This window comes from Aythya marila (assembly GCF_965140915.1).
Source record: "Aythya marila genome assembly, chromosome: 8".
NCBI lineage: Eukaryota > Metazoa > Chordata > Aves > Anseriformes > Anatidae > Aythya > Aythya marila.
Genome location: NC_139049.1, coordinates 28936583 through 28959319, shown reverse-complemented (window position 1 = coordinate 28959319; position 22737 = coordinate 28936583). Strand labels below are relative to the sequence as shown.

At 41.2% G+C, this 22737-nt stretch overlaps 1 protein-coding gene across 4 annotated transcripts in view; it reads right to left on the bottom strand.

Moving 5' to 3' along the window:
- FGGY (FGGY carbohydrate kinase domain containing) overlaps window positions 1-22737 on the bottom strand; it is a 179559-nt gene that overhangs the window by 117981 nt on the left and 38841 nt on the right. The window contains exons 1-4 of one of the 4 annotated variants that reach the window (XM_082766575.1): window positions 22227-22338; window positions 9809-10021; window positions 7882-7993; window positions 5929-6080 (exon numbers count right to left, since the gene is read on the bottom strand). In XM_082766575.1, the coding sequence (XP_082622701.1) occupies window positions 5929-6080; window positions 7882-7993; window positions 9809-10009 (465 nt within the window). In that variant the 5' untranslated portion in view covers window positions 10010-10021; window positions 22227-22338. Of the gene's footprint in view, window positions 1-5928; window positions 6081-7881; window positions 7994-9808; window positions 10022-10435; window positions 10544-15019; window positions 15216-22226; window positions 22339-22737 lie in introns of those variants that run through there. The other 3 variants (XM_082766573.1, XM_082766576.1, XM_082766574.1) reach the window with 3 other exon arrangements.

The following is a 22737-nucleotide window of genomic DNA, read 5'->3' as shown; positions in this document are numbered from 1 at the left end:
CCATTATGTATTGGTAAATAGTCTTTAAGTAACAACAGAAGTAGATCGGCCTTTAATGTTAATCATAAAAGAAAACAGATTAAGAATAACTGTCCACTTCAAGCAAATCTGTTTTATCAAAGATGTTCCCTGGATCTTTATTCTACTGCTTCAGGAATTCCCAAAAGCCACATGTTAGTGACACTGAAGTATTTTGTTTCATGAACATCCAAATGATTCATTCTTTGCCATCTCGATGCTTTGTCATCACTAATTAGCACAGACAAAAAAAATGGCATGTCCTGATGCTTTTTCCAAACAAACTGAAAAGTCTCCACGTTTTCGACACTCACTGAAGTTAATTCTAATTTATTTTCACTCACAGTCAGAAATCTGTGACCACATTAAAAGCACTGTGGAAAAGATCCAGGAACGTTCCCAGTGCTGTATTCATATCCTGCGACTCACCCTCCAAACTCACTTGTAAAGAAACTAATTCAATCCTTCTATTTTTGAGAGGTTCTCATGGATTCCTCTTTCTTCATTACCATATTTGAATTAATAAAAACGAACAAACAAGCAGAAAACCTACATCTCTAAACAATAACTTTTTGAAATCCTCATAGATAACCTTGAATATCTGTGGAAGTTTAAGAATTGCAAAGTACGGTGTATTTAAATATTCCTAGACAAGAAGGATAAAAGCAGAGTGAGGGACTGGCAGAACTGCTATGTAGGCCTGGGAAGGTCTTCACTGCCAAATCCTTGACAAAAGTCCAAAGATCACCACGAAGTCATACTGCACAATTTTGTATTGTGTTACATGTATTTGTTCACTTCTTCACTGGACTGAAAATACACACACAAACAGAATTTCACCTGAGCTCCAGTATCCAACCGTTTTCTGGAGATACCTACATGAATGTAGAAAGGAACTTTCACATTTGCATTTGACTGGTTGGTTGAGGTAGTCTATTTCTGATTTCTACTTTTACAGGGTACTTTATTTTCTTGTAAAAAGAAGTAATCTTCAGATACCTAGTGTCAGTGAAAAAGCTTTTTTCCCCCACCAGAAGTAAAATACTGAAACACTGAAGCTCTGCAGACTTTCATTATTGCTAATACAGATTAATATGAATCAAAAGAACTTAAATGTTATTACAGACAGCCTTTGCATCTGAACCCTGTTGACCACAGGAATAACTTAAGATGGGCTAGAAGCAAAACATGACTTAGTACAGGGCATTGGCCTGTATTTCATGGTTACTTGTTAGTCAAAACCCACAAATTCAAAAATCATCCCTTGGTTTGTTAGAAACCTAGATTAAAAGGAGGGGGACAAAAAAAGAGGTTTTTACAGTTTAGTGTAAAAAAGAAAACTGGCATGAACATTCCAGATTCATATCAGGTCAAGATCTAAGTCATCTGAAAAATCAGAGAAGAAAACATTCACTGAAGAACAGCCTGCTTTTACCAATTCAACCCAAAATTTGAAATGAAATCTCCCAGGCAATCTGTAACAGTAGGCTATGTAGTGTGTCAGTCTCTCTTCTTCTCAGTTACAGAAAACAAATATGCATTGTATCAAGGAAGAAAAAGAACGACTGAAGACAATGCACACACTCATGAGGATATAAGAAACTGATGTCCCACACCCTACTCCAATTCAGACAAAGCAAGAACTTGGGGCTTGGATATCTCACACCTCTGACCAGATGCCAAACCATGCCGTAGAGCTATTCTGATACCCAAGATAAGCTCTAGGCAGAAACACCATCCTTGCCAGAGCCAAGGCAAACTGATCAGTTTGGCAACTACCGGTTGCACTCATAGTAATTGGTAAAAACTTAACTAACTGAATTATCAGATTCATCTTAAGGCTGGAAGTGTGTCCTGGGGGTGTGAGGCCACCCTGGAAAGCAACCTGCTGGGTGTATGGCTGGGTGACAGACACTCAGAGGTGCAGGTGTTTCAAACCTTCCAGCTGTTAAACCATTTTTTTTTTTTTTTTTTTTTTAAGTGCTACTCCTGCTTGATTACCAACTGCAACTAAAAGCCAAACTCAACAGTCCAAAGTACAACCGAAGTAACTATGTCTAAATTACGTATGGATCTTGATAACTAAAAGCTGTTAAAGCATTTATAAACAAATCTTATCGAGCTTGGTTCCAAACCGAGCAGCTTGGATCCATTTTCACTGAACATGGAGTTTGAGGAGTTTTTAAATGGTAAAATCTTACAAGTAGCATTGAACAACAACAACAAAAAAAAAAAAAAAAAAAAAGGCAGCAAGGGAAAAGACATGCAAGAATGTTGCTGCCAAGCTAATGCCAGTACATCAGCTATTTTTCTCTCACCCTGAGCCCTGGAAAGAGATGTTTTAATTGTTTCTGCAAATTATCCCATTGGCTGTTAAGTTGTGGGTATGCAGAAAAAAAAAAAAAAAAAAAAAAAAAGAGAACAATAATGCATAAAAAGGCATCTGTAACTGAAGATGTTAAAGATGTTAACCAGTAACATACAGAATGATCACTGAACAATGTGCCAGAAAAAAATATGAAGAAAATAACTAGAGAACTATCAATTTTAATGATTAATTGCACAGGAATTATATGCTAGCCATTTGTTTTTTGTTTTTGCTAAAGGGAGGCTCGTCTTTGCTTTTACTCACCATAGTTAAAAATGAGGTGTGAAAGCACACTATGGGAAGACTACACTGCATCTGGGGACTACCAAGCAAATACCTATTCCCAGTTCAGCATCCCCCACCCATTTGGAATATGCTACAGCACCTCTGATTTAATGGGACAAATATTTTTTAGAAATGGTTGATTCGTAATGTCATTAGTATGATGAAAATGTAACAAGCATCCTCCTGTTTTGGCACTGGCCGCAGTAAAATTTCCAGCCAAAAATTAGTAAACAAGATTCTTTCTTTGCTACCTCTGGGAAAAAATGCTAACAAGCTAATTCTAGAGCTGGAGAAATAACCAACACAGCTTTTATGGTGCTCTGTTTAAGTTACGTCCTCACTACTGTACTGTTGGTTTGCCACACCATAGATCAAAGACGCTGTATAGCCACATATGCACTGACATGCATCTGCAAAAGAATCTCCAAGTTAAGGAGATGTACCTACATGTTCAGTTCATAGCACAAATTTACCCACCAGAACTGTCTGTGGTCTCCTTCTGTCAGTGAACATGCAATTTCTCTAGCCAAAGTCAATAAAACAGGCTTAGCAAAGCTAAAAAAAAAAAAAAGTGTACCTGCAACTACAGAGGGTCAAAAAATAAAAACAAAACAAAACAAAAAAAAAGAAAGAAAGAAAAAAAAAAACACTATTGGCAATAACATTTTGCAAGGCAATTCTAAACAATAAAGAAATCCAAGAAATCATTGCTAGAAGAGAGAATTTAATTGGTTATTTTGAAAGACCCAGTAACTAAGGGCTATGTTATTTTTAATTGAAGTTTACATTCAAACTTATCTTATTGACTTCAGGAAGACTTTGTCAGAATTATCTTTCAGCTGGTTTCTAAATATTTGTGAAAAGATAATGACTGTTTTTTTCAGTTTCACCTACAGCTGACATTCTTAATTCAGCTGACCACATGCCATGCTGAAACGTGACCGTATCCATAGAAATTAGGTTTTAGAAAGTCACATATTTGTTTTGGTTTATATTTCAGATTTAACACTGGACCCTATCGCCACACATGGTCCACACAGGCAAAGAAATAAAATGTTGTTCCTAAGCCACAGATACCCAACAATATGGTTCCACAGGCTATACAGTAGCTGCATTCAGTTGATCATTTACTGCAAAGAGCAGTCACCTACATGCAAACTTCACAGGCAGTGGTGGCTTTTGTCATATAAATACCTATCTGCAACCACAAACGTCAAGACCATCCAAGTAATTCCATGTAGACAAGCCAGTAGGTGCCACCGGGTAAAATGATTCAGCAGTAATGAACTGAACATAAGCCAAGACAATTCAAACAAAAGATCTCAAAGACCTATTAGGGCCTCTGCATTTTGGTTTCTTAATCTGAAATCAAAATGGAATAGAGTGAAAGAGATGGATGAACAGAACATGCTCTGAAGGCTCTACTTTCTAGTTAAGTCTTTATTCTCTGTACAGTGGAAATGTAAAAGGATTAAAAGAAATATACAAGATAAAATATTCTATGGAAAGTCAAAAAGGAGCTGATGAGAATAACTTGTGATTTGGAAGAAAAGCTGCAACATCCCTCCACAAATAAATACAAGTCATGTACAACAGGAAAGTCATAAGAGATAATGCCCAGCATTTACTTCTCGTACAATGATATCAGCTCCTTCCTCACGATGAGTGAGGTCATCTTCAACTTCAATTCTAGTAAGAAAAAGATGACGGAAATGGAAAAGCACAGTTAGGTCACCTTAGCCCTCTCCTTCTTCTCCTCCCTCTTCATTACCTCCAATAATTCAGAGTAAATTTGATAAGCTGTATTCTTTAGTAATACCTATAATTGTTTAAATGAAAATTCTTCAAGTAATGGAAATTCAATTTCCAGAAACATGATGCCTACCAAAGGGACAAAGGTCTTACAAAGCTTCAGAATACACCTCAGTTTAGTCAACATAAGCTCTCCTTTCACTAGACTGAGTAAAAATCTTTTGCTATATCACTTAAGTAAATTGTCTTCGGAAGTTCCCAAAGTCAGTTTTGATTATGGCCAGTCACATTAGAATATGCCCAATCCATTCTTGCATTCAGAAACGTATAAAGAAGGAAAGGAAAAAAAAAATCACGATGGTCTATGGTCTCCTGACATCCTGGCTTGAAGTCCTGGTTCCCTCTTCTCTACGTCTATTGTGGAAAAAGGTTTTTTTATTATTTCACTTTTTATTATTTACATACAACAACTTACATTTGATACTCATGCCTCAGGAAGCAAAGTTCTAGGAGACTGATATTAGTATTTCTGTGTAGCATTTACAAACAGCATTTATTATCCTTTGTGACCATTAATCTGCCAGTACCTGCTTCTACCAATTAACTCCTTCGATTTTCCCCAGCCTGCACCTTATTATATACAGTTTAGTGTGTTATTGTAGGACATTTGTAAGGACAAGAGACTTCAGCTGCTTGAAACTGTCAGAAAGTAATTCACATTTGGGCTTTGTTGAAATGACAGCCAGCATTGAGACCAAATGTAAAAGCCAGACTGGAAGAGGTTATGAAAAATTCAAGTGGCAAGCGTTTTTCCTTTTATCTGACAGTTACTATTAAAAAGCTGTATGTCATCCTGTAACACACAAAATTTAAGCATGAGACAGAAGCAGAGTTCTACATTATGAACAGAGTACCTTCCTTCTACAGATGGTCTACTTCCTACAGGCAGTACTGAACTAAATTGTTCGGTCCTTTTTTTTGGAAGGTTGACGGAGCTCTAACTGAACCATTTCTATACCATTTCTATACCAGCAGCCAAAGACATCACACAGCCCCTCACTGCTGGATGAGTTGCCTCAAAGGCAGGACATCTGGCAAGGATACCCAGTGTTAAGACAGCGCTGTATACACATTGCTATAAATCCATCCCAGAAGCAGAGCCTGCGCCCCTGTAAGCACGTCCAGCTACAGTATTTGAAGCAGAAAGAACAGTATATCACCTGCACCTAAATTCCTATGTATACCTGACCCTAAAATTATGTAAGAAAGGCATATGAAATGTTTCAGTGGGGAAAAAACAAATCTCAATAAGATTAAAGATATTTCTAAATAATTGAGAGGAAAAAAAAAAGAATCTCAAAGCATTGGAGATGTTGCTGGCCTTACTTTGCACACCTTTGGGTTCACCAATAAGGTTGAAGAATTTTCCTTATGGATCTCGTTCTCAGAAATCAGCAGAGCATTAATTATTACTAGAAATACATCACAATCTTAGAGGTACTCACTTCCTTTATCCACAACAGTTTAGGTGGCTGCATTTCCACAGACATCACTCCCCCAACGTAGCTTAAAACCCTGTGTTTCGTTGCATTGATGCGGTCTACTTGACTGACTGCACGATGGTCCATCCACATAATAACATTCCTATAGTTTTGTCCTTTAAAATAAAAAAATAAAATAGAGATTGTTTTAGGGCTGGTAGAACTCCACCTAAGTTCTGTAAGTTACTATGCTCTAAACTGCTTCACTTTTTCATGGAAAACTCAAATACTACTTGCTTAAACAATTGACAGTAGGTGTCTAAAGATAAAACTCTGCCCAATTTTAAGACATGCTGAGCACTGAGAATGCTGGGTGAAACCAGTCAGGCTTGTGAGCACCCAACAACTTGGAGAAGCCATGCTCTTGTAGAGTGTGTTTCATCCAAAGCCACTTTTTTTGCAGAGTGCATATATATTTAAAAGCATAAAGAAGCATTCTGGTGACTGAGAATTAAAAATATGACAAAATCTGACCAATTAAATTATAAATTGAAATTAACCAGTCAGCCAGAGTGACAAAGATTCTTTTTCCTCTTCTGTTGTCATGAGAAAACTACCCTAAATCCTTTCAGAAGTACTTTCATGGGGGTAATTTGCTGCAATAATTTTATTTTGGATGTGAAAGGCAAAAGCATTTGGCGAGTCTGTGTCACACATATCAACAAGAAGCAAGAAACATTTTATTTAAATTAACCTGCAAAGGCCATGCTAGACAGGTGGAACAGTAATCCAAGTGACACTTCACATTACTCTCATGCTGAGCACACTGCACACTCAACTTCATGACACAGCCACTCATGCATATTTCATCTTGAAAACATACTCCAAGACAAGCCAGCTCTATGAGGCACACCAATATTCCTAACATGGATTGAAATTCAACTTAGATCTGCGAGACTGCTTGAAATCAGACCAGTGCACGCGCAGTGTGACAGTATTCTGTCCATTCCTGTCTTTTTATTTAACAACAACATTGTGTGAAGTCAAAGTTCTTGTCTTGTGTATCAGAGAATAAAAAACAAGAACTGAATTTGACTCAACAGACCAAAATAGCCCCAGACATCATTACACATTGAACAGATTGTCAAAAACTCTCAAACTGAAAAATAAATAATCTTGCTTAAATTTAGCAAAGGACATTTTGGGGTCAATGCTGCCTTTTTTTTTTTTTTTTTTTTTTTTTTTTTTTTTTTTTTGATTTGTATTGCTTTTTTTGAGAAAGATAGAAGGAGATGACAAATATCTGAGATAAAAAGTGAACATCAACAGAACTGTGATTATGGCTATGTATGTACTGATTTAGCACACACCTTATCTTAAATAGGATTCTGCAAAAACAAACAAAAAACCCAAATTTTTCTTAAGTCTTTCAAAATATCTACTTAAAAAATTAATAAAGAAATACTTATGTTAGAAAAAGATATCAGACTATTTCTGAGGTTTAGCACTGTCCTAGACAAAGACAGAACACCAGTGTAATAAAATTCACAAGGTGAATCTCTTGCCTGCAACTCCTAGACAGAATTAGCAGCTAGACTATATGAACGCTGCATTTTTACCATTCCTTTAGCCAGTGTGGATGGGCATTTACAAACACAATAAAAGCCATGATTAGTAAAATCTGAAGGGGAACAAACTTGTAGAAAATAAAAAAAGAGCAGAGATTTCTCTAAGGGGCAGTCTCTCCGAGCCAACACGAATGAATTAAATCTTAGAATGCCAAACATTTAGCTAAATAGAAAGTAATTATCATCTGAAATTAAATTTTGCAGTAGAATTAAAGGAGTAAAAACAGAAAAAAGTCTTTTAATAGAAAAGACATTCTGCCTTCAAGATTCAACCCCATGACCCTGTCTTTGGATGAAACCAAGTTCAGTTGCATTGCTGCTAACACCAACTTCTGTGCTGGAGTCCTACCTTCAGAGTTGACTGCCAAAGGTTGGAACTGCTTATCCACAACAACAAGGGAACATGTAGCATCAAAGCCAACCCCTCGAATCCGGCTGGCATCCATGCCACAGACAACTTTCTGCAAACATATAAAACACACATATACAAATATATCCATACACATGAGAGTACCATGTGAACCGATGACCACAGAAAGCAAGTTAAAGTTTAAATTACAAGCTCAAACTCCAAAAATTTAGAGATTAAGCTCCATTAAAAGCTCTTTAATAGCTTTAAAATCTTACTAGCTACAGCCCTGGATGAAAGCAGGAAGCACTACAATGTCAGAAAACAAAACTAGCAGAAAATTAGAACTGCTAATTTTATCTCTTTTATAAGAGTTCTGAGTTAAGCTCCATGTGAAACCTGGACAGAGCGTTAGGGCTAAGCACTTCCATCAGTTACTTCACTCAGTTACCACCTGTGAAGTGAATCATCTTCTAGAACTGCTCTGGTAATACTGTGCCACAGCTTTTTGCCCTACAATGGGGAAGGGCTCCAAAAATAAATTTCCGTCAAGTTGGTTAAAACCTAATGCACTCCTTTTCAAAAACTCTGCTATTAAGAGTTTGGATAGCATTCTTTTTGGAAAATATTCCCCAAAAAATCACCACCCTAAAAGATCTGAACTTCACGGCTTCCAGCAGCACTGGGGAAAAAAAAGAAAGTACAACACCCAAATGGATCAAGTGCCAAGTGAGGTTGCAAGACACCTAAAATGTAACACAGTAATAAATTGCCACTTCTCAGCAACAATAAAAATATCATTACCTTAATTAGTACTATAATGACACTAGACTTGCTGCAGTGCCAGTGTCTTACTGGCTCTGTAAAGCTACAGTTCCAGAGACCGTATTTCATTGCTTAATTCCATAGATTGTATTTAAGAGCAAGAACAAAGCAATTCACGATGAGAAAAATCAAATAAGCAGAATAAAAGACTTGCTCTGCTCCAACATCCATCTGCCCTTCCCTTCCCTATGACTCCTGTCACACTGCTCCTTCCCTTCCCTTCCCCTCACCTCGTCTCCTTCATCTCAGGGCATTTCTGCCGAGCCAAGCTCATTAATGTTTGAAAAGGCTGATCAATACCAAGAGAATGGGTGAACTGTCCATCTGCACATTACCAAGCATATCATGAATATTTAAAAAAACAACCTTAGATCATGGAGCAGGCTGGGGCTTTATTAAGAGCCATAAAATGGCTCACATGTACGCTGCAAAACAAGGTCAGTAATTTACTTTTACCACCAGCACATACAGGCTTGGATCAGAGGGTCCAAGGAGATTTTCCTGTATAGTAAGGTTTATTTCAGTCTGTTTTTATGCTGAATGCCATCCACAAACACATATAATTTATTTTGGCTTTATAACACTGGACAGGCATCACATGTGATAGACGGTCTCCCTCAGAGCGCCATCCACAAACCCAACTGCAACTTCTCTACAATAAATAAAGGAGCTTGTGACTCCAGTGCAAGACAGTGTGTGCCTCTAAATGTATGCATCATCAGGTTCTGAGCAACCTTGTGTCCTCTAAAGAATTGTCTTGTGGCTAGAACATAACACCAGTGAATCAAAAAAACCCTGATGCGAATCCTGAAGGCAGTGGGTACATCCTTCCTCAGAGCTAACAGCACAAAGGAAGGGCTTTCATCCTCTTTTTAACTGTATCACCCTGGCTTTCAGCTCCTCACCTACATAAGGGATGTGAGGCTACAAGAGCCGTACCCTAAAAGTGCCTGTAATGCCTAAAGGTGGTTACAAGTTAAACAGTAATGCAGCACCTACAGGATTGGATGTTAAAGGCCAGTGACTGGAAGACTTTGAACTCTCATAACTTGAAGTGCTGCCTACAACACAGATCTCCTTCACTTTCTTTTTCTTCAGATACCTTGGTGACTGTGCAACAGGCAGCCCAAATGTCAGCAGAGGATTGCTCGTAGTGGTCTGGCTGGGGTTCCCAGATTTGGATTGGCTGCTCCGCATGCGCCACCACTGTCCCAAACTCGTCCACCAAAGCCGCACGAACGCTTGCTGTTCCAACATCAATTCCAACGTAGTATTTTACTGAAGTTTGCTTCTTGCTGTGCATTTTTAATAAAACCTGCGAGGAAAAAAGAAACACATAAAAAAGTGTTTGAAAACAGATAAAATGACTATGTACTGAACAGGACAGGAGAGATGCTGTACAAGTGCTTTGTTTGGTATCTTTTTCAGCCAATCTTCATGAGACATTTTTAAATTACTTTGAGTTTTCAAGTCTTGCACTATGTGTACTGTTTTATCTCAAATGTTTGCAGATATGTTGCATGGTGTAGAAGTTCCCGAAAAGGAAAATGTAAATTCACTTGTAAGAACACAAGTGCTATGATAAAATTCATGCACTTACACAATTAAGGAATTGAGCAGTGGCCACACAGTACCATCTCTACATAAAGGGAAGAAGAAAGAAGAAGACAGTAAGCAAAGGAAAAGGTATGGATTCAAACTCAACACTCATCAGGAGCTGGTGCCTTACACAAAAGGGGAAGTGCAATCCAGAGATTCCTGGGTTTTCCTGAATTCTGACAGATGGGGAAGCTGCTAATAACTTGTCAGTTGGATTCACTTGTGGACAAGACTGGAAGTAACACCAGGGACATGTCATTGCTTTGATGCAAAAAAAAAAAAGGGTTGTGTGCCTGGCTGCACTGAACCCCAAACTGAAGAGGAATGAGGAGCCAGGAGCTGGTGCCTCCCATAGAGCCAACAAACATGACAGTGAGTCAGGCTGAATTCTGCAGAATCTGAAAACGGTTTCCTCCTCCCCCCAAAAGTGGTGTCGTGTTGATAATTAAAATAACTAAGTGACATATCACCTACTTTTGAGCCCTACAAAGGAAAAAAAAAAAAAAAGAAAGAAAAAAAAAGGAGAAATGAACTGCTTAGGTTTTTAAGATCTATCCACCGTGACTCCGCACCATTTTAGACATTCAGAGAATAATTTGCTGAAATTATTTTGTTGAGTTACAGGAGTATCCCTGGAAATCTGTGCCTGCTCTCTCACAACCTACAAGAACAAAGTGAGTTCAAGTTAATCAGTTTAATTATTCATAACAAGTTGCTTGCTTCACTATATTATGCTTAAATAGATGACATTTTATATAGTGACAAATGCACTGTACTTAATTTCTCAGTTTGTCCTTAATTAATAGTTAACATTTACATCTAATCAAGCTGGGAAAATGCTAATTAAGAGCTGATACAACGTATTTCATAGGTCAGACAAGTGCTTACATGAATCCTATCAAGCTTCTGAAACATGCAGAACTCAGCTGACACTTAGTCTCTGACTTCCAGAAAATGAAAGGATCAATTATCATTTGATGAATCCATTTAGAGAGCACTGAAAGGGCTCTGTAAAAAAACCAGTCCATCTACCCCAAAGAAGTGACCCGGATTACATCTGTGTGTGGAAGATGGGTTGTTTAGGAATGTGGGCAGAGGCAGAAAGATTGGAAAAATATTGCTTAGTAGAACAACAGGATATTCGCATTTCAAATTAATCCTGTGCATGATTTTTGGAAATAACTAACTTCAGTGCCAAAGTATACCCCAAATGCAATAGCAAGCACTGAAACCCAGAACTCTGAAAGCCCTCCTTCTACCTTTACACAATAACAGCTGATTGTATAGCCATGTAAATTATACTCCATTTTGGAAGCAATGCTTTTTACTTGCTTTACTCCTACAAAACGGGAAAACAGATCTCTATTTTCCTATGAATTATCTTCAGTGCAGGTCAAGCTCTATCCTTGGGTGTCAGTTTGAACACAGGGCTGGAACAACCCAAGTGGCTGTTCACATCTATGGCTGGCTTCTAAGCACTGCTGTTGATGGCTACTACAAATCTGTTATCACTGAGGGTTAGAGGTGAAATAAAGAAGAAAAATAAAGATAAAAAAGGCTTTCCCCTGCCTCAGAAAACTCACAACCCATGCACCATCCTGCATAATATTTAAGCAGCATAACAGCTGAATTAGGACAACGTTTCAACTGCAGTTAAAACAGCATAAGCCAATGGCCTTGGCTAACAAAATCTACTCATCCAGCCAGCTTCCCTCCATCCTGTCCCCTTAAGTGGTTCTTGGAAATCTGTTTAGTCTGTGAGTTCTGCAGTCACAATCTGTCCCATACTATCTCTTTGTGCTGCCTAAACCTGTCATTTCATGCTCTGACTGCCATCACTGTGGGCCCAGGACCATTTTTTTTTTTTTGTCCTTTGGACAGCACTGGCACGAGGGAGCTCTGGTCCCCCACTAAAGCTCCTTGGCAGTCCAGTCCAGTCCAAAGCAGCTACCACACAGCTTTCTGTGTGCACTGAGGTAGGCGCATGGAAGGGTTGCTAGAGGAATTTGTACACGGTGTTAGTTTTTAATAATACCAGAAACTAGAAAAAAAATCAAAGCTAGAAAGTATAGGGCAGCACTGATGGGAACACTAAGCACTCTCAGCCTTCTGATCCTGCCCAGAAGGTGCAACGCACGCTAATCTTGCTAAAGCAAGGTCATCTGCTCAAGCGATGAGCAATCGGCTAAAAATAATGGTGTGCCATGAGTCTAACACCTAGGAATATTGGCAAGAAAGCTCACTTTATTTTCTTGGCCCTGGCTCTGTGACCTGGTCAGACTAACAAAAGCTAATGCCTCTGTCACGGAGAGGACAATTCTCCCAATATCAGTGATTAATACTGCATCTGTCAGCTGGGGATACTTACAGCACTCTGCCTTTTCCTCTTAGCCCTTGGCTGTAAAAGGAGTTTTAAGACATTCTGCTCAACAGATGATGGTCACTTCTTCATTTTGCACTCAATCTCCTCAAAGCCTAAAGGGCTGGCTGCAGATGCTGCTAGCTGCTTGCAAGAAATCTTACTGTTAGGAAGAAATTGCACAAAGCTGGTCCTGCTACTATCTCATGATTTTCCCTGTTTTTTCCCTAGTTTGGCACTGCCTTTAACTGCTGACTCATAAAAAGAAGAGAATAAACCACAAGTTGCAAAGATTTCTTTTTTTCTTTTTTTTTTTTTTTTTTTGACATAGGCAAATTTATCTTTCTTACTTTTCACAGAACACCAACAGCAAAAGGAATGCTTTACATCCTGTCTCCTTCTCACACACACAGGATTACTCCAGATTTTCATTTCTCTTCCCTGTATGGCAGCCTTGATTTTAGCTTATTAATGTGTTTTGCTACTTCGAGAACAAATTTAACAGATGTTAGAGAATTAAGCTCATAGTACCTCCTACTCAGCACTTAAAATTACGGCTTTGCATTGGATTCTTCCCACAAACATTTGAAACCTGGAACTCAATCAGCCCATGTAATGTTTACTTTTCTTTTTTCCTTACTAAGCAGCCAGGATGCGCATGTGTGAGGGACTTTGTTTCAATGCTCGAGCAGCACATATCACTCTATGCACATACACTATTTTATTTCTGTAAATTAATGGACAACGAGCAAGAATTGTTAAGTGACAGACTTCAAACAAGAAGTACCACAAACCTACTGGAGTTGCTTTTTCTCTGAGTAAAAGTCAGCTAGATTTACAAAGCAATACTTCTATAACTCATAGAAAAAGGCTAAAAGTAAACATTAAGCTTTTTTTTCAGGCACAGCAAGCGCTCAGAAACTGAAGCAGCTCAAAGTACAGTGTCTCTAAATTAGGATCCGATCTGTTTGCAGAAACATCATTTGATGCCAAGGGTTTTTCTGGAATACCAGCCCCTTGGTATTTCACCTACTTGTCAAGCAGGCCCACAAAAAGCACCGTCATCTCTAGGTCAAAAGTGTCACCAGCCAGGGACTCTGCCTCAAGCTATGAATTGAGAACCTAAGAACTCAGGGGTGAGGCTGGCTGAAAATCTTTAGCTAAAGTACTTTATAGGGAATTCAAAGAGGAATGTTCTCATTCAATTTTGTTTACAGAATATTCCTTTGGCACAATAGGAGGCTCCAAATCAGAAATGAAGCAAAGGAGCGGAGAGCTAGGAGAAGGTCCCAGCACAAACTTGCTGGTTTGGAATCTGGATACCAGCATCTATTACCACATGCATATAAAATTCTGTTGTGCAATAAAACCTTGGTTTGCATTTTGTGTCTGCTGGATTCTTAGCATGCACATCCTGCAGTCAGTATAATCATAAGAACAGCGAACCAGAAGAAACCAAAAGTCCTAAAGGCCCAGTCAGACAGATCAACTCCTCGAGCACAGTATTCCTAACAAAATACTTGATTTATGGATGATACGATGATATTTATGGACTTCCCAGGTGGTGGAATGTGTGGTGATTACACCACTACCCTTTACACACTTTTTTTCCCCCACTTTCTCAGTTAAACAGGCATCTGGTCTATGACAGCTCCTTCGCCAGACACAACACGAACAGATGATGCCTCTCTACACTGCGACAGAGCAGTGAGGGATCTGAGGCAGAGCAAGCAAGAAAAAAGGCCCCTGAAACTTCAACAGAGCTTTGGCTGTCTAGTGCAGAATTAGGCCGTCATGTGGACAAGTTATTATTTGAACTTGCAAACAGAAAGAGAAGGAGAGAGGGAAAAAAAGAGATTTAAAAAGACATCTCCAGCTTAACCATGTTATAGGCCATGACAACAATCGCTAAGCCAGGACAAGAAGCCAAAACTGCCTCCAAGCACTAGAAAAGCAATGGTCTCTTTCTTTGCAAATCACAGCAGGGACAGAATGGCTTTTCAAACAGGCATTTATGATCAAAGGCCTGCAGCATACGATAAATATTTATATGGCCCATTAAATAATAGTCTGTATAAATATTATCCAAAATGTGCACGCTGGAAACCACAGACTTCCCAGTTTATCCTTAAACAAATGTGCTAGTTTTCCCACATAGGCAATGAAAAAAACCGAGGGGTGAAGCCCATTTGCAAAAATATTTCTTTTTGTATGTATAAAAAAAAAAAGAAAATCCTTAACATTGTTTACTTTAATTTAAAAGGAATGACTAAATAACCAGTGACTGCTTCATTACAACTGCTAAATCCAGTTTGTCCTACCTTATTTCATGGTTATCAAATTGCCAGGACATACCTTTCTGTTAAAGCTACAGGACAAGAAGGCTGCACGCTCACAAGCACGCCGGCTGAAGCTCAGCAGAAGTATTTATCAGCTGCAAGGATAGCTTTTGGGCTATCATGAGATTAAACACAAGGAATTAGGAAGGACTGGCACGTCTGCTTTAAACTTTGATCTTTTGGAACGCTGCAGGCTGCCCAGACCCAGAGATCATGGATAAACAGTATGTCTTTAGTAGTGCAGCTGTGCTTTTCTGTGGATTACCGGGAAAAGATTAACAGGCTCAAATTAGGCTTCATAATCTTAGTGTGAAAAGATGTAAATACTTAAAAAAAAAAAAAAAAAAAAAAAAGTTGTTTGCCAGTTGTAGAAAGAAGATAAAATGAAAGAAGCGTTTTTGACATTATATAGGAAATTCAACATTTTGTTGCCTTTCTAGGGTTCCAGTAAACTACCAGAACTGCTGGTAGAAGACTGGCAATCTTTTCTTGAAGAGAGTGAGCTCCTTTTCCTCTTCCAGGATCTTTAATTCCTGTTTCGATGTGAACAAAGAAGGTGCATATCTGTGGGAGAGTGGGTACACACGGGGAATTCTCCTGCTGTGTTGAAGGCCAGTACTAATACAGAATAATACCCTAAAATGCCCAAGGGACTGTGCTATAACTACCCACAAACACTTATTTTTCAGCCATCCACCAGCAAACAAAACAAAAACAATGAATAAAAGCACACCTCCCCTCCCCTTGCTCTTCCCCAAACAGAAACACCTACATGCAGGAGATCTCCGAGACTTTGGAATGTGAGCGCTGTGCTAGCAACAACAGAACTGCAATCAAGGAAAAGCAAGCTGCAGAAAGTCTGCTCATCGCCGTCTTCTTCCTTAAAAAACAAACATTCTCCATTAAATATCCATTCTGTGGTAAATTCTGTGAGGCTGCCTCATATCGTAAAAAAGAAGAAACAGATGAACATAGTGGGAAAAGGTCTAAAATCACGGACCCAGCACCTGGTCCCATCATACCCAGATTGTTCCTCCAAACCTTCCCAATCGCCCCCCTACCCCAACACTGTAACATCGCCTCAATAAATCCTATCACAGGACTGAAAATATTCTACTTTCTAGTACCTCCTTTTTTGTCCTGTATAAATAATTCACTATGTACTAATCTGCTGTAATGTCTCTCCTATCCTTTTTGTCTTTTTCCCCTCTGTGTTCAGGACAAAACCATTACTTCATCACCACCTTCTGCCCTTTAATTTCACCGTTTGTATTTTAAATACTTTCAGGCCAAACTACTTCCACCTCCTCTGACAAAAGGCACAACGCATCCTGCTCCGTCCTGGTGTAACTGATTTCCAGCTGGAAACACACAACACCAAACCAAGTCACTTGAAACAACAAAAAAGTAACACGGACAGGGAAGTAAAAATGACTAAGCAAACCATTCTAAGAAATGAGATCCAAAATTCGTTTATTTTCAGTTTCTTCTGCCTACGTAGATCTCTCGTGAACAGCAGAACGATGTCAGCATGACCACTGTCAACAAATACCAAGCTCATTAGTGCACAACAGAGTTGTTGTTTTTCTCTAGAATCTGCTCTGTTACAGATTGGTGCTAAAATAGAGAACTGTGCTCTCCTCCCAGCCCCTCTCTCGAACTCAGGCTGGAAGATACAGTCCCTACCACTAATCAAGTGAGAGCAACAGCGTTTTCTGAGCCCTGATTACAGCAGCACACGGCTGCAAGGGTCGGCTGAAAGGCCCGACCAGAGCAGCATCCCGCCGCAAGGAGCAGAAGCCACAAGAAAAGCACACGCCTGCCCTTCTTGTACGCTGATCCTTCCCCCAGGACAACCTCTCAGCCTCCAGCTATCTGCAGTAGAGGCGCTGGCCGAGCCAGAAATTTTATCTTGAGGATTAACAGACCTTGAAGGCTTTTTCCTCTATAAATTTATTTGTGCTCTTTTGGAATCCCGGGAAGCTCTTGCAACTGCAGAATACCGTGGTAATGAGTTATAAAGCTCCGTGTCAACAACGTTAGAAAATGTCCTTTCAGATGTTCGGAGCAAGCCAGTTCAGAAACCTGCTGGCTTTGTTTGATGTGCCCAACTTCCTGAGTTACACAAAGCAGTCGTTTCATATCTACCTGCTCAATGCAGCCACGACACCATCAGCACCCCGAATTGCCCCCAAAAGGCTTGCTGCTATCTACAGACCATGGGTGATGAGCGAAACCCAGGTGTAAGGTGGTCAGATCCACCAAAATACGTATTTCTGCTCTCTGACCAGATGGCTTGGTCACGGATGTGTCAGTAAGTACCACAAGATGATAGTAATAGCTAATAAATAGCACCTAACGAGCCCCAGGCAGCTTTGGGCACGCCGAGGTACTGCTCACATATGCTCACCCAAGACAAATAACGTGTTGGTGGTCACTGAGAGGAGCAGAGAGGTGCTGCTCGGGGGGATGGAGGCACCTCTGCAAGGTCAGGGATTTCAACCTGCAGGCAATGCCCAGCGCGTTGGCCCTCACAGGGTGTCAAACAGAGGAATCCAGGAGCTCCTCCCAGCTGTGTGCTTGGAGAAGACCGAAGGCTCTCCCTGGTTTTCTATGAAGGGGGAGCGAGGCATCACACAGTCGCATTGCACCCCGAGAGGCTCTCTGCTGCAACCATCAGGAGAACACACAGTCAGAGGCGCTCTGTGAGGCCAAACACAGACTGGTTCTCCCTCAGTAAGACTTTCCAACCTGACAGTGTAAAGCTGGGCTGCTCCATTTCTTCCCGAGCCTGCAAATACAGCTCACATAAAAGGCGAGTTCAGCTCCCTCTCTGCTCCACTGCCTAACACCAGCACAGCAGGAAACAGCTGCAGGCAGGAGCTCTCAGAGAAAGGGAAGGCTGAGCAAAGAGCCACAGGAACACGCAAAACGGAGACGAGGACTGCAGGCACAAGCTCCTGGGGAAATCCAACAGCTTCAGTTCTCTCCGGGGATATCTTGGTCCTGCTTTGACGGGACCACCACTTCCAAAGCCGGATGTGATCCTGAAAACCACTGTAGTCAGTGGCAAAACTGCCACCCACATCAGTAGTTCAGGATTAGACTCCTGATACTTGCAAATGTTGCAGGTGCACTCTCAAGTCTGCAGGATTTTGAACGCCTGCCATAATCTACATCTTGTCAAGCAGAGGAAATGTTGATCACTCTACACCAAGACACAATTCCCACGCAGGAAAACCTAAGGAATTAAGAGAGTACACTGCTGCACCCTTTCTCCTCCACACCCTGAAAACATTAATGGCTACAATACACACACACCAACCTATTTAGATCCATCCTCTCCTTGATGCTGCAGTTGCATGCCCCCCTAAATGCTGCTCTAATGATCTGGCAATCCAACGTGTCCCAGATGACACAGCACAATGCTCGAAGCTCTGAAAGAAGCCATCCTTCTTTACACTGACTGTGAGGGGAAAAAAATACAATCTGATTATTACATAAATTGTAGCTGTAACAGCTTCATGACTAACTGAGAAGAGGTACGGGGCTCCACAACAACTTATCGATCCCAGTGGTTGATCCTTTTCAACGTAATGTGAAGGAAGATCTTTCTATTCTTATCTTCTTCTTTCTATTCATATCTATCTGTCACTCTAACCTAACCCTCTCTGGACAGGTAAAACAGGGTCAGTTCATTGGCTGTAAAAGAGGCACATTCCTGTACTATAATGTTTGTATTTTTTATTCTCTTCTATGTTAAAACAGAAACATAGAGAAAAAATTAAGTAGGAAATGCACCCCTAGCATAATAATGTTAATACGAGAAAAAAAAATGCTTAAAATTTAAAATATAGTACAGAATATAATGCAATTTGAAAGGCATGAACAGCTCATATAACCACACACACACGAGGTTTAAACTGCATTAATGGAGCAAACCAGCCTTGGTATCAGGAGCTTCAGAGCTGGGTACATAAGCTTACCTGGAATCCTGCAGAAGCTATTATTGCTACTGCAGATATCGAGTTAGTCAGCTTGAGGTTAGTGCTGATACTCGAGCTTTAATCACATTTGTAGTGCCCAGCGCTACATCAAGGATGAACTTGGCCCTAGCCACGCGATTACGTATCGGTAGATCAGTACAAAAATAATTTGTTCCGAGTTCATAGCGTTATGAAATGACAAAACATCAAAATTAGCATTTTGGCTGAAATCCACTGCCTTTCCCATCAAGGCTTACACATTTAAGCAACATCTGAACCAACTGTCTATAATTACTCCTGGCAGATACTGGAACACTTAGGCCAGTAGTAGATGCAATAGTGAAATCAATTTTTAACGACATGCTGTAAACCACTTCTATCAAGATGCTCAGCCCAGAAGCAAACATGTCTGTAAGCTGAATCCTGAGTCTACTCTACAGTATTTGTTCACTCTTGCATGGGAAGAGCATGGACTGACAACCCTACGTAATCTGTCATTTTAAAATTAAACATTTATTTGGTCTACAATACTAAAGTTACTAGCCTTGAAGTTCCTGTCACAACCACTTACAAGCAAATGAGGCTAGGCTAAAAGAAACAAATTCTGCACATAAATCAGATATCTAGATACATCTGCCATACAAGGGTAACACATCTACAACCTTTTTTTTTTCTTTCTTTCTAAAGAATCACATCTGTTCATCTCAAAATAGTGACTTATCTTCCTTCTTCCCACATACAGAGTTTTGGGGGAGTGAGGGTGTTTTTGTTTTCTTTTTATAAATGCAAAATCTGCTTTCTTAATGATCCTATCAGTCCCATAATTTCAAACTCCCACAAAGACACGCGCCTAAATGGGTATCAGGCCAAACCTTCTCTGTAAGTTTCCTTCGGTGACTTTCTCAAAACATCCCAGAAGCCACCAGCTTGTAAACCTGCTTACCTCAAACAGCTGAGGGTCACACATTTTCCAATTTTATTTTATGAACGGTCTCAGTACTTTTTCTTTCACAAGTGGAAATGCAGAGGGCAAACAGTAGGAAGCTCAAGACACCGATCTGAAGGCATTAACAAGAGCCAAAAAATAGACAATGCTAGGCAGAGATTTCCCTCTGAAAATGAAACTCTGAAACACATTTCTACTGAGACTGTGCCATTAGTGTTGGTTTTGCATACCAGAAACTTCACTATTCCAGTACAAGGGAAAAATTTCAACATGGGTGATTAGAAAAACACAAGATACAAACCAGGACCAGAGGAGAGCTATTCTGATCCTCTCCTGCAAACCAACTGGTTCTCAGGTAGCACAGCTGCCTCTAACAGAAACAAAAGAAGGCTTAAATGAGAGATTATGGGAAGACAGAAGACAGACTTACTGAGGAAATGAAAAGAAACAAAATGTATGAGAACACTTATTTTGGATGATTCAAAAGAATTAACATTTTTAGATAACTTATGTGTATCCCTGTAGGAAACACACAACAGAGCAAAAAAAGTTGCTAAGAATACACACAAAAACTTTCCAGCCTAATCCTAGTTTATTTAGTCTCTCCTGACACTATAAATTAGTTTCTACCCCAATTCTTACAGCTGGGAACAGCTGAACCTTCAAGAATCCAATCCCCCCTGCTTTCCGCTTCCATCCTCCTATTCCCGTCACCCCTTCTGAGAGCAAAAAAAAAAAAAGACAACTTTTTTGCCATATCCCAGCACAGAATCATGTAGAAAAGTGGGTTATTAATATTTAAGACACTTCAAATTACAGTACATTTCAGTACTGTATTTCAATACATTTAGAAACAAGTTAATTTCAATAAATTAAGCAGACGGTCTTTGAGGATAAGGGAATACATGAGGATGAAAAACGAGAAGACCACCTCTGCGTAATGTGTGTTTACTACTTTCTCAGCTCCTCTGAGGAAAGAGAGCCCTCTCCTCTCCTTCCCTGACACTTGTTTCTTAAGTGTTCTCCAGAGAAGAAGCACTGTTGCTAAATTTATTAAACTATCTGTCAAATCACAGGCACCTCAAGAGAGAATCCGCAAGGTCACCGGTTCCTGGCTGGTGCCGGGCACGTCACTCGTGAGGCACGCAGCACGAGTAAACTCCATCAGGTTACTGGGGTGGGCGCCCTGCCAGCCCCCCAGCTTTACGAGAATACCGGGACAAGTGTCCAGAGAGGTGACACAAAGGAGCCGGCCCTGCAAAGGTGTGAGAAAGCAGAGCTGCGAGAGGAGAAATGAGGCAGCAGGGGAAGCGAGCAGCAACAGGACACCGGTGGTGGCAATGGGATAGTGGGAACACAATCCTAGAAACCACCACCTTCATTAAGGGCAAGAAACATTTAAGGAGAACTCCCTGGGATCTGGAGGATTAAGCAAGCACCGAGTGATGCACGTGTCCCATGTGCCTACGCCAGGTCACTTGGGCACTGCCATCTGAAGCAGGTGAAGGAGCGAGGGGCTGGCGGCACAGAAAATGGTGCCTCCTGCTGCAGGGCCGTGAGAGGAAAACTGACGGGAGGCGACATGCCAAGAGCCCTCCGGTGCCTCCTCGCCCAGTGTTTGGCACCCCAATCCTGACACAGCCTGTTAGCACCGAGGGGCTGTGAGGGGCAGGCCAATTCTCATTAATTTAGGTTTTATATACACGCTGTGCTTCTGAGAAACGTCAGGAAAAGCAGAGCTGGGGAAGCCGGGCAGGGAGACCAGCACGTAAATCCTATAACGCCCCCATAGGTACGCAATAACCCCACAAACGTTATATAAAACTGCGTTATAGCACGCTTTAAATGATCAGCCAACGCGGGCCGGGGGCGCAGCGAAGGGAGCTCCCGCGGCACAAGCCGCAGGGCGGCCCCAGCTTGAAAGAAAATTAAAAATAAATAAATAAATAAAATAAACAACCCGCGGCTCTCCAGAGAGGCCGGGCCCCGGCCATTAATGGCCGCCGCCCCGGGGGCGGGCAGGGGCAGGGGCACCGCGCCCGGCTCGTCCCCGTAGGGCCGGGCCCCGACCGCCGCCCGCTGCCGGGCAGGGGCCGCCCCGCAGCCCCCGCAGCCCCCGGCCCCGGGCAGGGCGGGCAGGGAAGGGGCGGCGGCCCCGGCCACCCCCGCTCGGCTTCGGGGGCCGCGGCTGCTTCGTGCGGGGGCCCCTGCACCGAGCTCGGCCCCGGCCATTTCACGAAGCTCCGGCGTGTGCGAGGCCGCCCGTGCCCTGTGAGGAATTCGGCCCGTACCAGCGCTCCTGCCTCGGAAAGGAAGCCGTGCTTCTCTTTTCTTTCCAAGCGAATAAAGCTCCAGCAGGGGAGGGGTTTGGCTGTCGTTGGTTTGTTAAAGGGGATTTGCTGGATCTCAGCTGCAGCCCCAGTGCCCTACAGGACTGCAGAGACGTATAGGAGGGTGCTGGAGGGTTTCGCTTTAGCAGCTGTGCTGAGAGCCAGGGGAAGAGTAAACACGAGGAAGCAAACCGAAGGTTATGCCTGAAATGAGCATTCCCCAACTTGACCATAAATACATAATCACTTGTAAAACAGATAAAGCAGGACGGCGAGGTGTGAGCCAGACTTTCTGCACTGGGTTACTCCGTTTGAGAGTTTTACCTAAAAAGTTTTTTTTTTTAAATCCCAGATATGAGGAATAAACCCTGAGTTTATGTGAGGTTTGCACAAAATGGGGGACAGGATCAGGCCCTGACACCTTCCTCCATCACCCACCTCAGGACTGTGGATGGGAACCTTCAAGCTGCCA